Source organism: Gekko japonicus, unplaced genomic scaffold, assembly GCF_001447785.1.
Source record: "Gekko japonicus isolate JY-2015 unplaced genomic scaffold, Gekko_japonicus_V1.1 scaffold1348, whole genome shotgun sequence".
Lineage (NCBI taxonomy): Eukaryota > Metazoa > Chordata > Lepidosauria > Squamata > Gekkonidae > Gekko > Gekko japonicus.
In genome coordinates this window covers 96,907-113,995 of record NW_015163642.1, presented here as the reverse complement: position 1 = coordinate 113,995, position 17,089 = coordinate 96,907, and the positions used below count along the sequence as shown (strand labels likewise).

The 17,089-nt window shown below is 44.6% G+C and overlaps 1 protein-coding gene and 1 non-coding gene across 2 annotated transcripts in view; both read right to left on the bottom strand.

The window, feature by feature from the left end:
• Positions 1–17,089, bottom strand: part of LOC107107321 (serine/arginine repetitive matrix protein 2-like) — a 47,951-nt gene that overhangs the window by 4,852 nt on the left and 26,010 nt on the right. Inside the window, exons 8-14 of the mRNA XM_015407602.1 lie at positions 15,773–15,895; positions 13,554–13,694; positions 11,696–11,851; positions 11,289–11,614; positions 10,676–10,806; positions 10,182–10,237; positions 7,384–7,491 (exon numbers count right to left, since the gene is read on the bottom strand). Coding sequence (XP_015263088.1) covers positions 7,384–7,491; positions 10,182–10,237; positions 10,676–10,806; positions 11,289–11,614; positions 11,696–11,851; positions 13,554–13,694; positions 15,773–15,895 — 1,041 coding nt within the window. The remainder of the gene's footprint in view (positions 1–7,383; positions 7,492–10,181; positions 10,238–10,675; positions 10,807–11,288; positions 11,615–11,695; positions 11,852–13,553; positions 13,695–15,772; positions 15,896–17,089) is intronic.
• On the bottom strand, positions 7,736–7,807 carry TRNAV-UAC. Its single transcript has one exon. It is a non-coding gene; the product is annotated as a tRNA-Val (tRNA).

Here is a 17,089-nt window from a genome sequence, read left to right as displayed (position 1 = left end):
TGGAAGTTTTACGTGAGGCCAACATGGTGGATACTACTGCCTCCGAGTACCCGTCCTCTCTTAACATTTCCCTTTCAACCTCCATGCTGTGAGCTTGAGTAGCTCTGGGTGTGGGTGTTTCGTGAGACCTTGTGATAACAAGTCCACTCTTAGGGGAAGAGGCCACAGGTCCTCCACGGACAGGCTCTGAAGGTCCTGAAACCATGCTCTCTGTGGCCAAAAAGGGGCTATCAGCACCACCTCCGCTTTCTGTAGACGGATTTTCTGAATTACTCTTTGCAAGATCTGTAATGAAGGAAAGGCATAAAGAAGGCCGGGAGGCCACTCACAACTTAGTGCGTCAATCCCTTTTGCCTGAGAGTTTTTTACTCTGGAGAGGACGTTTGGAACCTGTCTGTTGGACTCCGTCGCAAACGGTCTATCTCCATTTCTCCAAATCTTTCTCTTAGTGGGTGGAACACCGCCTTGTTCAGAGCCCATTCGGACTGGTCCATTCGCTTCCTGGTGAGCCAGTCTGCCAGACCGTTGTCTTTCCCTGCTACTTGTACAGCCTTCAGCGATAGCAAGTGAATCTCGGCCCAAGATATTAGTCTGGCTGCCTCTTGGTGGAGGGACCTCACTCGAGTCCCCCCTTGACGATTCACATATGCTCCTGCTGAGCCAGTCCGCCAGACCGTTGTCCTTCCCTGCTACGTGTACGGCCTTCAGCGATAGCAAGTTAATCTCGGCCCAAGAGATTAGTCTGGCTGCCTCGTGGTGGAGGGACCTCATTCGAGACATGCCTTTGCAGTCATGTTGTCCGTCTGGACCAGAACATGGTGCCCCGCTAGATGCTTTCTGAGGCTTAGTAGGCCTAAGCGAATCGCCTTGAGCTCCAGGAGATTGATGCTCTCTTGATCCTCTTGAGTCGACCACTCTCCCTGGGTCATGAAACCCCTCGAGTGAGCCCCCCAGCCTGACAGACTCGCGTGTGTCATCATCACTATTCTTGGAGGATCCCTGAGGGGCGACCCGTGACTGAACCTGAACGGTGCTGACCACCATGCTAGTTGTTGACGTACTGGTGTGAGTAGCTGTAATAGTTTGAATCTTCAGTGAGCTATTGCTCCCTGGAACGGGAGAAGGAATCTTTGCAGAGGCCTGGCATGGAAACGGGCCCACTGTACAATCTCCTGGCATGACACCAGCATCCCCAAAAGCTTGGCTAATTGCATAAGTTCTGACTTGGGGCTCTGTAGAACCTGTGATAGTAAGGAGCATACCTTCGCTTCCCTTTCCTGTGAGAGGAAAGCCCAGTCCTGAATAGTGTCTATCTCTACACCCAGGTGCAGCAACCTCTGTGTGGGCTGGAGATGGCTCTTCTCCAGGTTTACCACAAAACCGTGGTCCCTGAGAGTATTCACTGTGATGTGTGAAGCCTGTAAGCTCTACTGATATGATGGGGCTTTTATAAGGACATCGTCTAGTTACGGAAATAGCTGAATCCCTCTCAGCCTGAGGTGTGCAATCAAGGTCACTAGCACCTTTGTGAAGACCCTCGGAGATTATTTCAATCTGAATGGGAGAGCCCGGTATTGAAAATGTTGGTTGTTGTAGACAAATCTGAGAAACCTCCTGTGAGAGCCATGAATGGGTATATGTAGGTAGGCCTCCGACAGGTCTATCGAAGTCAGAAATTCTCCTTTTTGTATGGCTGTCAGGATGGGTTTGAGCGTCTCCATCAGGAATTTTCTGTCTCTTATGTGCCTGTTGAGCCATTTGAGATCTAAGATGGCTCGGGTGTCTTCATTTTTCTTGGGCACGGTAAAGAATACTGAGTAGATGCCTTGCTGAATCTGGCAAGGTGGGACCTTCTCTATGGCCCCTATTTCTAATAAGTGCTGTATCGCTTTCTTGGTTTGAGTGTGCTTCCACCGATTGCAAATCTTTGGGATTTGAACTTAACGTTGTTGGGGAAAGGTGGAGAACTCTAGTCTGTACCTGTGAGTCACGATATCTAGGACCCACCGATCCGACACTGACCGGTGCCAATGGACTGCAAAGGCTTGTAGCCTTCCCCCTATCCCTAACAGATTCTGTGAGCTTGTATAGTCATGCAGAACTTCCCTTTTTGGAGGGTTTGTCGGAGAGGTGCTCTCCTTTTCCTGAGGCAAAGGGTTTATTACCCCATTGTTTAGGTTGCCATTTTCCTTTAAATGTCTGGGAGTAAGAAGGTTTCTGTCCCCTCTTCTGATCCCGAAAGGGCTGAAAGCGTTTCCTTTGTTTAAACTCTCTCTTCTTGGAGGGAAGGACCTACTTCTTGTCCCTGTCCTCTATCAAATACTTATTTAGCCCTTCTCCAAATAGGTTGCCCCCTTTAAAGGGGACAGCCTACGAAGGGCCTGTTCAATCCTCCTATCCGTGTGTTCCTTGGGCATGCCATCTGCATCCATAGGAAGCACTGAATTGGAGTACAGACTAGTGACAGGGTCATCTACTACTGGAAGTTTGAGTTTTCTATTAGCTTCAGGCATTAAGGAGTAAAGCTTAGAGAAAAGATGATTGTTAGCCTTGGGTTTGGCCGGTTGTTCCCACTCAGCCTTCATGATATTGTAGAATGAGGCTGGGAGTGGTAAACCTGGTTGAGAAACAGAAATCTTAGGCATCAATTTCCCTGTACCTGTCTGAAATTCTGATTCCCGTTCAGCCTCCTCCTTTGGTTTCGCAGAGAGATCTAAAGTTCTTAGGACTTTAGGCAGGAGGCGAGAGTAAAGCTCTTGAGGGAAGAGTCTAGATTGAGTTGCTGGAACCTCAACCTCCTCTTCCGCAGATAATTCTCCTTCCTCTCTCTCTAGGGAGGAAATGGAGGACTCTGACTCATCATCTCTGGTATCTAAAAGAGGACTACGCTCCCTAATCGGAGACCTAAGTTTCTTCTGTTTAGGTCTAGGAGGAGATCTGGATGGGCTGGAAGAATCTTCTTTCTGGCTGGGTCTGGCTCTTTTAGAAGCTCTGTCTCTTTCCTGCTGTAAAGTTTTGCCTAATAACGTTTCCTGAATAATTTCTTTACACTCCCTTCGCATTTCTCCTTTAAACCATTGCAGGAGCTCTGCCCTATCTGTCTCCTTGGCTTCCTGACTCAGTGGAACAGAAAGGTCCTGAGATGACAAAGAGACGGATGATCTGGGGATATTTAATTCTCCCAGGGGACTGTCTCTGTCCTGAGACCTGCCCGGATTGGCCCTGTCAGTCATTTCCCTTAACCTGTGGGGAGGATTGAACAAAAAAACCCCCGTCAGGTTTTCCAGGCCCCTCTCTCCTTTACTTGATACAAATAAGCCTCCCAGTAAAGGAAAAAACAGGACCTGTTAAATTCCGTGTCAATTCCGGGGAAACTTATGCTTATAAGCTATTCCCCCCCTCCCCGGCTGGTACAGAGAAACGAAACCGAAATGGCCAGCATTAGCGGTTTCCCGCCAGAAACCTTCTCATCCCAAACTAACTCCAGGAGGGGGGAAGACTTCTACTCCTAGGATAATTCATCCCCACCTCATCCTGGCCGCCGGGCTATCTCTGGCAAGGGTTGTTCATCTGTTCTCCCGTCCCAGAGAAAGGTTACTCGGGAGTAAGGAGGCTAACAGAGAGACGCCAGGCCTTACCGCGATTCAGGCGAGCTTATAATCTTCCGACGCCTCCTTTGTCGTCCGCTCTTGTGGGGGGAAGGTGTCACAGAGCCTCTGGCCCCGTCCTCCTGTGATGACTCCAACTCTACCGCGCTCCCTCGGCCGATTAGGAGCAGGCCCTCTGCCCCCAGGCAGGTAAGGCCAGCGGGAGTCCTAACGAGGCGTTAAAGAGCCGCGGCTGCTAGGAATTTCCCAGCCCAGTTAAGCTCTTTTAAGAGGTTCCGCGTCTCTCTCTCTCCAAGAACGCGGTTGCCGTCTTCCTTCTTCTTTTCTTCTCTTTGGCCTACAGGGGATAAGCCCCTCCCTGCCTGGATCAAAGCCCAGAGCCGACCCTGCGAAGGAGGGTGGAGCTTATCCCAAGTGTGAGGACTGTCCCACGTACTGAACCACTGGAGAACTAAGGGGGTTTGGTTGTTTAAATTTTTTTTCCTTCCCATCTCCCTGTAATGAGAGCTTCCCTCCTGCATCCAATTAAAGGACCTGAACTAAACACTTGTAAAGGCTTTGCCTCTGTAAAACTGTTTAGCAGCAAGGTTCTCTAGGATTTACCTATTAAAGATTGATTAACTACCTTTGATAATACAAAAGAGTAAGGGGGTGAGTTCAGTTCTTTGAAATGTAATCAGCAAACCAGACAGAACACCTGTAGAAACTTTTATCTTTTATTGAGATAAAAAGTTACTCTTTTTATTGAGCAAGACAGAGAAAAATACAGGCATAAAAAAGTTAGCCCTACAGTTACTGTGAAGATAAATGCTAAAATTATTGAAGTGCCTAGCATTGTTTAATCATATTATAAAGTAATAGGTTGTTTTTTTAAAAAAAAGCAGACTTCAGCTTTTGTCTCACTGCTTTTAGGGATTATCAAAAAGCCAAAGTTACCAACCAAAAGATCTCACCTAGTCTTCTTCTGAAAGTTCCATCTTGAGAAATCTGATTTGCTTGTCACAGGACATATTTATAGAAAAATATAAATCTTTCGCTTAAATCTGTACTATTATAATCATGTGATTATTATCTAGATAACTGATTGGTTCATGACTAAATATGAAATAATCAACATAAGTGCAAATAAGCCAATCAGCAGGTGCATATAAACTACATCCGATATAGCATAACAAGGCCCCATCTCAACTCTATTAAAATAACTTTATTTTAAAAGCGAATAATCTAACTTTTATTTAACTGTTTCAACTAATTGTCCAAGATGAAAGTAGCTTGAAACAAAGAGATTTCTCTGACAGCTGAAAAGTGCTTGAACTCTTGGTTAGCTTGCAAACTCAGCAAGAAAGGATTAGGGATGTCAGAACTATTGGTAATTCCCCTTTGCCTGGGGTTGTTAATCTGGAAGTTAAACTGCTACCCATCCTGATAATTCCCCTTTCCCCTTTTATAATTTGATCCTGACTGTCTTGAACACCAAAAGGTGGGGGGGGGGGGGTTGGGGATGAAGGAGAGTCAGTCATGGGTCGGATTTTCTAAGCAGTCAATTCACACCCAAAAATCATATATAAAAGAAACTTTTATTAATCATCTTAGAAAGCACAGATAACTGGGATCAATCAGTAGACAAACAGCCTTAAGCAAGGTCTTGAAATGAAATATTAAAAGACACCTTGCTAAATACTCCTATATTTACAAAGAGCCTTGATGGCAGAAAACTGAGCAACACGTGTCTACATACGTGTCGCCTACCCTCCCTCGGTAAAGACCTCTGTGTGATGCCTCTTACTAAAGGCCGTGATGTGTGTGTGAGGATCGCCAAAGAGCTTGCAGAGACACTCAAACAAGGTCTCTTAAATAAATTCCTGTTTTTATTAAGAGAGTTAGTCAAGGTTAGATATCTAGGCAACTGGCCAGGCAAGACGCTTGGTCCGGTGCAGAACACAATATAGTTCTATTTCCTAAATGCTGATAACAAAATTACATGGATAAGCAAACAAAAATCCCCCATTAGAAAGCGTGCTGCGGAGGGCCTCTGAGCTGACTTCAAGTCTCTGGAGGGACAGCGTCTCCCCAAGATTCCAAAAGCCAGTGAAGAACTGGTGAATCCCAGCCTAATTTATACAGGCTGATCAAAGAGTTTCTCAATTTGTTAATTACATCAATTGACATTTTGGTGGCACATCAATGAACAGGAGATTGCTTCGCACATTCCAAGTTACATTTTGTTTACAGAACAAAGTCAGATAACACCCTAACTTCTGAATTACCACTCTAAGGATGTTTATGTCACTGTATTCTTTGTGTTCCCAATATTGAAGATAAAACATTCATGACAAGATGGAAATGGGGGTGTGAATCTTTATATCTCTGAAGTCAATTACTTTGATGGCTTCTTTTTACCATTTGGTTTTTCCTGCCAGATACATTTTATTACTTTAAGGTTTTGGATTTCTCACACTATGGTCGTTTACATTCATTCAGGTCCTGGGAATGGAATGTGTGGGTCTTCCTGCGTACATGACAGCAAGAAGGTATCTGCCTAAAAGGGAATTTGCCAAGAACCATGGGGTTTGGTTCAATAGAGCAGGTCAGGCCTGTTACTGAAGCTACAGGTAAAATGCATTAATATATAAATGTGGTTCATTTTCTAACCCAAACCTCTACATTTCAAAATTTCTCACTACAAGCCTCAGCACTCCCCTCCTGGGAAAGGGCCTGTCAGATTCTTGACAATGCCGCTCCAAGACAGGCCGACAATTTTATACATTTTCCTGTAGCCTGGGAGTTTCTTTTCTAGCCCAATAAGCATTCAGGGATGCTGGACCAAAATCCACCCCCCAGTCTGCTCTTGACTAACCAATTCAAAAGTCTGAACAACAGATCTTAAAGTACCAAGTGGGGAAATTAGTGATGATCCATCATGGCACATGACAGATTGGCCAAATGGGCAAACTGAAATTGAAGCTCATTTTTTTTTGTCAGTTTAAACATTCCCATATAGCTGTCTCTCCCCTTCCTGGGATGTAATTTATGATTTAATTGCCCCCATTCTAGCAGATAAGCTTGTGTTATTCTGTGGCAACATCTAGGCTTTTTTTAAATCACTGATAACTACATCTTTTAAGGCTCAAGAAGGCCTAAACAGTTGCAGAACTAGCATTTTTTTTCAGTTGCTGAACTACAATTTTTTCATACCCAAAAAAAAAAAAAGGCATTAGCTACTGGACTCATACCATTTAGGAAACCCTATTTGCCAAAAGGCAAGCATTTTCAAAATCTCATGCCAAAAGTGCAGGCACTTGCCACCTTACATATTACCACCATAGTGGTAGAATATCTGCCAGACAAAGAGAGTGGAGTTTAAGAGAAAAACTCTGTGCCACGGAGAAGCTGAACTCCTGCAACTGCCATAAACACAGTGTTCTCTTAAACGTCCAAATGCAAAAGCTGAATGTGACAGAAAGTGTCATCAAGTCACAGCCGATTTATGGTAACCCAATAGCATTTTCAAGAGACAAACAGAGGTGGTTTGCCACTGGCTGCCTCTACAGAAGCCTAAAAAGGCATCTCTTTTCTTTTTCTCTTGCTTTCCTCTCTAACACTTCAGCACCACTACAAAGAACTTACCTTCCATCAAGCACTTGAACCTTCCTTTGGCTTGACTTCTGTCTGGACATCAGACCAAATATACAAAAAAGAAAATTATACCCACACCACCTTAAGATATATCTGCATTATGGGAAACCCCTAGAAATCAAGGACCATCTTCAGTTACCTTGGAAGACTTTACTTGTTTCACTGAAGTTGATCTCCCTTTTCGTTTCACTGAGGCTGATCTCCCTTTTTTCGTTTCTTCTTGGCGTGCTGATTTCTTTTTTCTTGTCTGTGATTTCCATTTCATGGGGCAGTGGCAGGGGGCAGCAGGAGAGAGAGTTATCAGTATCTGAATATGCTGTATATGACAAGGACCGGCTTTATATATGAATATATGAACAGATGAAGCTGCCTTATACTGAATCAGACCAGTGGGGTCCATCAAGATCAGTATTGTCCACTCAGACTGGCAGCAGCCCTCCAGAGTCTCAGGCAGAGGTCTTTCACATCACTTACAGCCTGGTCCTTTTAGCTGGAAATGCCTGGGACTGAACCCGGGACCTTCTGCGTGTAAAGCAGATGCTCTACCACTGAGCCACAGTCCCTCATAAGGACTCAAATCACCCCAACAGATGTTACTATCCCAGATTGTGGACTATGCAACAACAGTGCCAACTGAATTTCCAAGCAGAGACAAAGCAGGACAAAATGTAGGCTATACTGTTCAGGAATCACTGTATTAACAGTGGAAGGTGCTGGGACAGTGTGGGGAAGTACAACTCCTCATTAGCAGTGTGTGTGACACGTACAGTAGAATCAGAAGCAGCCTGACTGGCTTTTTTGTCCTCAGTGTTACCACTTTCCACCAATCATTCCACAACCTATCCGTGGCTTCCTAAGGTTTTTTTAAATTCTCTATAACCATGGGTCCTTGTTGCTGGCTTGCTAGGCAAGCAGGGAAAGGGTTTTGCTTGTATCTGTTGAGAAATGGGCAGGACTGATGGGGAGCATGGGCAGGACAGAAGCACACAGGCTACAGTTTGTCCTTCATCCCCCCACCATGATAGGCAGAAGAACCAGCCTCGCAAAGGCTTCCTTGTACTAGCAGGCAGGCAGGCAGTACTGCAGAGTTGTATGTGGGGGGCAAATAGAAGCAAATGTTCAGACTTTAACCCAGTGACAGGAGCCCACCAGCACGGAGAATAGAACCAAGAAGGGTCAGATTTTATTATTACCCTTCTTATATACTACACACTCAGCAAAGTTCCTGAGGTAGTTCCTGAGCAAAGGCTAAGATTTCCTGCACCCTCAACAGTAAATACCAAACCAGAAAAGGTGAATCAGTTATGAGAAAGGATCAGATCATCTCTCTCTCTCTCTCTCTCTCTCTGTATGAGAGAAAATCACTGATTCAGGATCAGAGATCTATCAATGTTTGTAATTTCATGTGAAAGTTCTAAGCAAGATCCTTCCAACAACCTGTCATTAGCCCCCCACAGAGGGAGGGGGGAGAGGCAACCTTATCTGTTCGAATATAAAGTACGTGGGGTGTTCTATTTTTAGAGAAAAGGTTGGCATTCTGTATGTTACTCCTGTGAGTGGGCTGTGAAAAACACAGGAAAAAACAGTTGGGCTGGGGGAAAAGCCAGAAGAAATGGAGCCGATCAAAGGAAGGTGTGGGGGCAGGGCTTAGGTTCCCTTGCCTGCAGGCTGCTTTTTAAAAAATAAACAACAGCAGACTCTTCCACCTTTGTGCTCGAGGATTCTAAGAAAGAGGGGGAAAGCTCATTCCCATACAAATTCATGGCTGCCTGAGCTTGCTACGCAAGTGAGAAGTTTAACTGTCTGTAGAACTTGGATTTTGCCATCTTCCAGAAATGTGGAAGCAAGGCTCCCTTCAATGAGGCCAACAAACCCTACAAATTTCACTACAATGGGGGTGGGATTTCACTTGGAACTGTATTTCTCATTCAGACTAATGGAAAAATACATCACAGGACCCCAAAATGGGTTGTGACACACTTTCAGAGTGATCATTCAACTGGGATGGAGAAAAAGGAACAGCTGGAAGAGGAGACTCTGGATACGCCTCTGCGTAATGTGTGAAATGTCCATGAAAAACAGGCTATTTCTCAATAATACTATAATTCTGAACCTGCTCCTGAGCAAATTGATAGACCCAGAAAACTGGGCCAGGTATATAAAGAAAGGAGGCATTTGTCTACAGATTTTTTTTGCAGAAAAATACAACTTTTAAATTAAAAACAAGTTTTAATACAGATACTAAAATCTTGTGACGCTGTCCTGTGAATCTTGACTGACATTTTTTCAAAGGAAGGAGGAGCTCCATGAGCCAGGGAGATGGGCAGATGGGCAGGTAGGTAAGGAAAAGCTGGAGCCACTGCCGCTGCGCCAGTCAGCTGGCCAAACAAGTCAGAAGGAGCAGCAGTAGCTGGCTGCCCCCACTGCAGGCATATGGGGGGGAAAGAGCCTCCATTGTCGGTGGGCAAAGAAGAGGGCAGGGGAGGAGGAGCCACATCCTCACTCCCCTGTGAATCATAGGCAAAGGTGTGAGTGAATGGGGCTGAAGTGGGATGCCACTGCCATCAAATTCCTCCTCCCTTGTGAATTTCTTGGGGCTCCCTACTTGTGTATTTACATGAATCATAAAATATAAACTTGTTCTTTGTAAACTGATGTGAGAGATGCCTACTTTTTATGTGGGGGAGGGAGAAAGTAGCATCAATTTACTTTGCAAGTGGGTCCCAAAAAGTACAGTAAATTTAAAAGTGTAGAAGTGGGTCCTGCATCAAAATGTTTGAGAACCACTGGTATATTGAATTGATTTGGAATACAATCAACTTTATTTACAATGTTAGAGAGTCAAACCTCAATTTTTAAATAACATGCAGCTGTAATTCTAAATCAGACATGATTTTTTTGTTCTGCACACCACTAAATATGATTGTCTTTTCTTACCATTGTGGAGTTCTCTGGAGAGTAGGAATGTGATGTTCTGTAGGATTTGTTGGTTTCTGCATAACAGAGCAAAGAGAAGTCAGATAGCTTTGTGGACAAGGAGGGCAAACCACCTTTCTGCTCTGAGAGCAGAGAAATAATTAGATAGTCTTCTGCTCAGGACCTCTTATCCTTTTCAGTACTCTCCAAACTTGTACCAAGAGAATACCCCAGTAGACCCCAGATATCAGCTCAAGGTTTGCAGTTACAGTGTAACTTTGTCAGAGTGGATCCTGCTTTGACAAAAGTTCTGTGTACTAAGCAGATCCTTGATGATATAACTGGGTCAGAAAGATTAGAGACACATCCAACAGGCAAACAGATTGGATGGGAACCTTTTCACTACACACATACACCCCTGGAGACAATGAAACCAAGTTCCATTACTCAAGACATGAAGGTTTATAATTCTAAACCGTTTCAGACACAAAACCTGAAGCCTGAGAAAAACAAACCTTTGGAGGGATGGTAGCGATGCATTTTAGGAGTTGAATAAGAGTGAGGAAGCACTCTCTCCCGGAACCTCTTTTGGCAACACTTACAGTGACATTTACTGCAATAATCTGTCCTGGTTATCTCTCTCCCCCTGTAGAAAACAAGCACACAGCTCACTTGAGCAGATGCACCCATCTGTATTCAAGACAAATAGCAGTTTGCTACACAAAATAAGCTGTCAAGAGCCTGACACAAGGCCTATCTACATTCCAAATGTAAACTGATATTGCTTCCCTACACCCCAAAAATTCTTGCAGCTACGTCTGCTGGGAAACTAAGGTGATTATTAAAAAAAATTGCAGAATCCTCAAGAACTGCATTCTCAGGGTTTGCTGGGGAAGATAAACTGTCTTTAGATCAGTTTAGACATGCAGTGCAAAAGTAGCCCTAGGTTCAGACTGACATCTATTCAGATTAAAACATTTCTGAAAGTTGCCACCTTGAATCTATCCACCCATCTCACTGTTTTACATGGTTCATTTTTAAGCGCCATGCAGAAGGCAGGGTATAGTACCACCAGCACACAATCTAACCCAAACACTACTCAGTTGCTAGAACATAATGGTCAGCTACCCAGATGATCTGCTTGAGTCCCGGGAATGGCTGCGGTCTTGCCTCAGAGGGGATCTCGAATGCCACCGTCTCAGAGGGGATCTCGAATGGCTGCGGTCTTGCCTCAGAGGGGATCTCGAATGCCACCTTCGTCTCAGAGGGGATCTCGAATGGCTGCCTTGCCTCAGAGGGGATCGCAAACATTTTATGGTCCTTTGTGTGCTAGAATGCTTTGAATCACTGTTATGACGACTCCTTGATGAAGAAGAACGGCATTCCAACACACTTCCAGTATCAGGACTTCGATCAGAAGAGTAGCGAGAATGAAATGAGGAATGAGATAGCACCTGGCAGGGAAAGTTGAGGTGGTTGAATAGGACACAAAAATAACCTACAGAAGCTTCCCATTTCCCCCTTTTCCAACTTACCAAATTTCTCTCAGGTTCTGAAACATCACCACACTTTTTAGCTTTATCCAGAGCCCAGGATGGTTCCTGGTAATCCTCAGGTGCCCATCCTTTGCCACCATCACTCCAATTAAACTCTGGGGCATGAAGAGACGATTCAGATTCCCAGAAGTAAGGCTAGAAAGATTAATGACATGAGACAGGAGGATGAAGGTAGCAATGAAGTGACCATGCAGGACTGAGGTTTTCCTTTATACTGAAATCATGTCCTATCTTTATAAAGTTTCTAGTTATGGGAAAGTCTCTTTGCTCCCTGATGTGACAAGGGAGCGCAAGATCCTTGAATTATACCCAAATGACACCAATCTCAGGGAAGAACACTCTTGCCCAGGGAAATTTCCAGCTAAACAGGGATAAGTATCCTGCAAGGAGATACCCATTTGCCCAGATGCCAGGAAGGGGCAAGATGGATTACTATTTGAATGACCTGAGTGGAACAAAAAAGGATGGACACGTGCACTCCACGTTGATCGGAGAAAAGAACGCCAAGTGGCCCACATGGGACACCAATCCCCGAACTCAGGATTGTGTGAAGGGAAACCCACCCCAGCTGGAGCAGGAAGGGTTAAAAGATATAGAGATCTCATTAGCAGCATTCAAGCCAGGGCCAGGGCCAGAACCAAGGGAGGGAACAGAGTAGCATCTGCCTTGACCAGCCTCTACTGGTAAATGAGGAAAAGGACAAAAGCTTGAGTGATGGCATTTACTCTATATAACAGGTGGGAATTGGGGGGGGGCATGGGGCAATCTCTTTTATATGCACATGCGTACCCTGACTCACCATGACAGCCACCCAGGGCCGGAGCTTCCATAAGGCAGGGTAAGACAACTGCCTAGGGCGCCACCTGAGAAGGACGCCACGCTGGCCTGCTGCCCCACCCCCTCCAAAAGAGTCACGGCAGTCACGGCAGTCACCCTGCTCCACCCCCTTCGGCAGCACCCTGCCTTCTCCCTCTGCCAGTCCTGGGTCCACACTCTCGACCCGCTCCTTTTCATTCAATCCCCCATCTTAAGGAGGGCACCCCGCTGGCCTGCTGCCCTGCCCCTCCCTCGTGAACAGCCCTGTAGCTGCAGAAGGCGTCCACCTCATGGAAAAAAATGACACCCCGCCCAAGGCCTGGCCAGCAGCCCACCCCCTGACCCCTCTCTTACCCACCCCCACAGCTGCCCACTTCCTGCACCAAAAGGCCGAGTAACACTACACCAATGGGACTCGAGGGGAGGTACAGGTACATCTATGACCAGCAGGAGTTGGTGCGCTTCGACAGCCACAGCGGGACCTATGAGGCCGTCACCGTCCCAGGACCTCCTTCTGGCTGTTCCAGTGGTGGGGTTGCCCAGCTTGGTGATGGCCTCATAGGTCATACTGGGATGTACACTGAGACTGTCTCTAGCTTTAAATGTTCCAGGGACACAGACTTAGTGAGGAGGGGAATAGAGAGAACATGAAGGCATGAAATCCAAGTCAGAAAGCTGGTTACTTGTAAGATATAGTATAAAAGCTGTACTTAAGCCAGGCTAGGGACTGAAGGATGTAGGAAGAGATTAGTTCATAGTCAGGAAACCGGTAGCTGGCTGTCACATTTAACAAGAAAACCAAAACAAAATTATGTAATTCACTATAGTTTTTGAGGAAACAAAGAAATCATTTAAGTAACACCAATCAAATAAATGGAATCAAAATGTTTGTGAATTAATGATTAAAAAGACAGTTGCTGTCTGGGAAAAAGATGCACTCTTCAATTTAAGCTTTTAAAAAGACTGCTACAATTCCCATACCAGCACCAGCAACACATACAGGAGTCTCTGTGATTCTTACCTGCGCAGTCTCTTTTCCACTCACCAGCACAGGTACCGAATGAACATCACTGGGAATAACTGGAAGGGCAGAAGTGCCACCAGCTAGAGCATCACAGGCCTGACTACAATCTGTGTCCTCATGGCTGCCTCCCATTTGGGTCTACAGAGTTTTCAAAAGGAATCAGGGTTATAATATTCTGAGAAGCATAAATGATTGGGTGGTGCACAAGCAGGGGGCCTAGATCCACACAATCTCCACATTACCATTTATGCTACCCACTGAGGTGGATCCAGCAATCCAAAAACAAAAGGAGCTCTCATACATGGATCTTCCTTGCTTTTTCTTCTCCCCAGCAGACATTTCCAGTACCTGGACATTTGATTCTGGGGGTCACAGGACCAGCATAGAGTTACAGCTGTGCCGACTGATGAGCTATAATGAGGAGGGGGAAGGGGGCAAGATCACCTTTCCTGCTTCTTCTGTTGGTGGAGCTCTGCTGACAGAAGATTTTGTTCCCTCTCCCCTCTTCACTACAGCTCACTGACCTGTGTGGCCATCTTGCTACACAGGTCCTGCAACTCCTGGAATTAACTTTCCTGGAGCTGGAAATGGCTGCTAGGGACAGAGAAAACAGAGAAGAGCTGAGATCTTCCTTCGAGCAGACTGCTGGATCCAAGCATTACCTCCCTCCCACATCCTCTCAATTACTGCTCTCTTGGCCTTTAAGCGCAGCCCAGATATTTCTTCTGGTTCATGCATACATCCTGCAACAGCAAATAAAGGGATGATGCTTAAATAAAATTATTATTGTTGTTATTGTTATTATTATTAAAGGGACGATGCTTGGCGGGTAACATGGAACACGACCAGCAATCAACATCCAAGTGCCCCTGCTTTCCGTCAGCAGCTGATAACCCAGTAACAGTGGTGGGACCAGCAAAGTGCTGTCTGCTAGATCCTGCTGCAGAACCAGCATCCTGGGTAAATGTTCCATTTGTCCAAATGCTAGAGGCAACTACTGACCACAGAAGTACAAACTCCTGTCTCATCTCTTGTGCCCACTCCTGAGTGGAGTAACTTGCATAGTACTTGAAAACTTGAAATGAATGGTTCCTGATGAGGACCTCTAGTGCTGGATGTTATTACTGTAAACATTTGATATTATTTTAACCAACCAAAATTGCCAATTTCCTACTTCCACTGTTTGTATTCTTAAATATTTTGTTTTAATAAATAATTTAAAAAAGAAGTACAAATGCCTTACAAGGGACTCGTAAAAACCATGGGAACGTATTCAAAAGAAACCAAGCTCTGGGCTCACAGTGAAATGGTCACACAACCATGATTATTATGTTTACTTCACAACTGCATTTTATACTAAGAGTTCCTATTACGGAAGACATTGGCCATGTCCTAGTCACCAGCATTATTGTCAAATATTACTAAGATCAACTGTTTGCATGATTAACTGTTGCCACAAAGCAGTAACAAAACATATAACTTGCCTGCCTATAACAAAGCAGTTTTGTTCGTCACAAATACATATGGTGACAAGTAGGGATGGGCATGAACTGAACCACGAAGAAAAATTCGTCACAAATTTTTCCATTTGTGGTTCCCAAACAGAAGTTTGTGACAACTTCTACAAACTTTTAAAGCAGTTTGTGGCTATTCATGGATAGAGCAGAAACCAGGGGTTTAAAGGGACTCTGAGTCCCTTTAAACCCCTGCTTTCTGTTCCCCACAAAAGCAGAAAAACAGCTGAGCAACAGGAAGCCGCCTACTCCCTGCCACTTACCTGTTTTAGGCTGTCTTGTGCAGTCCCCTTAAACTTTAAAGAGACTGCACAAGACAGCCTAAAACAGGTAAGTGGCAGGGAGTAGGCGGCTTCCTGTTGCTCAGCTGTTTTTCGCTTTCTGCAAACCCCGTTGAAAGGGACTGTGGTCCCTTTCAATGGGGTTTGGGAGGCAGCAAACTGTACCATGAACCATGAAACACATTCTTCCGGTTCATGGCTGTCCCTAATCACAAGCAAAAGGGCTGCCAGGGTACACATCAATTATATTGCTATCTGCACAAATTATTCCTTTTTGTGTTTGGGAATATAAATCTAAATTTGGTTCAGGGAAATTTTTGGAAGGATCTTGAAAAGGGTGATCCCAACAAATATCTCTTCAGCTACTTGGGACAAAATATGCTGTTTACTTCCAGGACGAGAAGAGGATGGTGTTTAATACCAGTTCAAGTTCTTCCTTTCCCTCAGATCGGCATTCATCTGTGGTGTCAGAGGGAAATGGTATTTCCACAGCTGGTGGTGAGTCAGTACGGTCGAAATGGTCTGTAGACTGGCTGGATTCCAGCTGCAAGAATAAGGAAATGATTAGGCAGGTTTGCCAAGAGCTACCACAGGTTCCTACACCAACTTTTATTCTGGTTTTTAAATATCAAACTTTGATTTTTTAAAATCTTAAATCTTTTTCCTGGAATGCCCCATGGACGGGGTTGCCATGAGTTGCTTGTGACTCAATGGCCTGTTCTTTGTCTTCATTCAATTTGTTAGCCGCCTTATGAGGACAAAGTGGTGAGGTATAAGTTTTGTAAGAAAGATAAATAAAGACCACGCTCTGAAAGCACCTTTTTGTTTTTAGAGAATCTGTATAGTGGTTACTGTCAGACCTTGATTTAGGAGACCCATGTCCAAATCTATGACATGGTTCAGTCATTAAGATCTCTGGGTAACCTTGGGCCAGTCACTGTGTCCTACTTGTGGTTCTTGCAAATGCTTTGCATTTGTCTTCTCTGTGTGGCAATCCTACCAAACACTGATCTGTTCATTCAGTGGGATGCATGCATCATATCTGTGTTAACAACTTGTTTCCACATACCGCCCATGGAAAAATAAAGCAGCAGGGAAGAGATACAGAACCTGCCTGAAGAAGCATGGGCAGAGATATCAGACAGACAACTCAATCACAACTACCAAAGGCACTGAAAAGACAGGGAGGATGACAAGAGATCGCAACACAACAGCCCAAAAATATGCACTAATACCTTCAATTCTTTTTTAAAGGTACCCCCCATTTTCTAAATAGCAAAAATAGATCATTTTTATGAATGTTTTTAAAAATGGAAAAAAAATGTTCACCCCATTCTCCCTGGCCATCAAGAGCCATCTTATACAATATACTTATAGAAACTATTACTAAGACTATACATAACAGCAATCCAGAATCTTAAAATAACAAGAAAAAAACCCCACAGACTTCAGCTCACCTCTCCCATTCTAGTTACCCACCTCCTTCACTAAACAGGCTTGTTTTTAGAAGTAAGTTGGAGCTGGATGCAATCTCTAAGATAGTTTATGTGAAAAGGGGAAAGAAAGGAAGAGCAAAGGTTGTAAGGAGAAAAGACAAACACTATGGAGAATTCGCAGAAGATGCACAAACAAAACAGGAGAAGCAATAAACTCGGGTGTATTGCTTCAGCCAGGTTAGAGGAGGAAACTGCTTAATTGGCATACCTATGGGCTTTTTAAACAACTGCAGACCATGTCC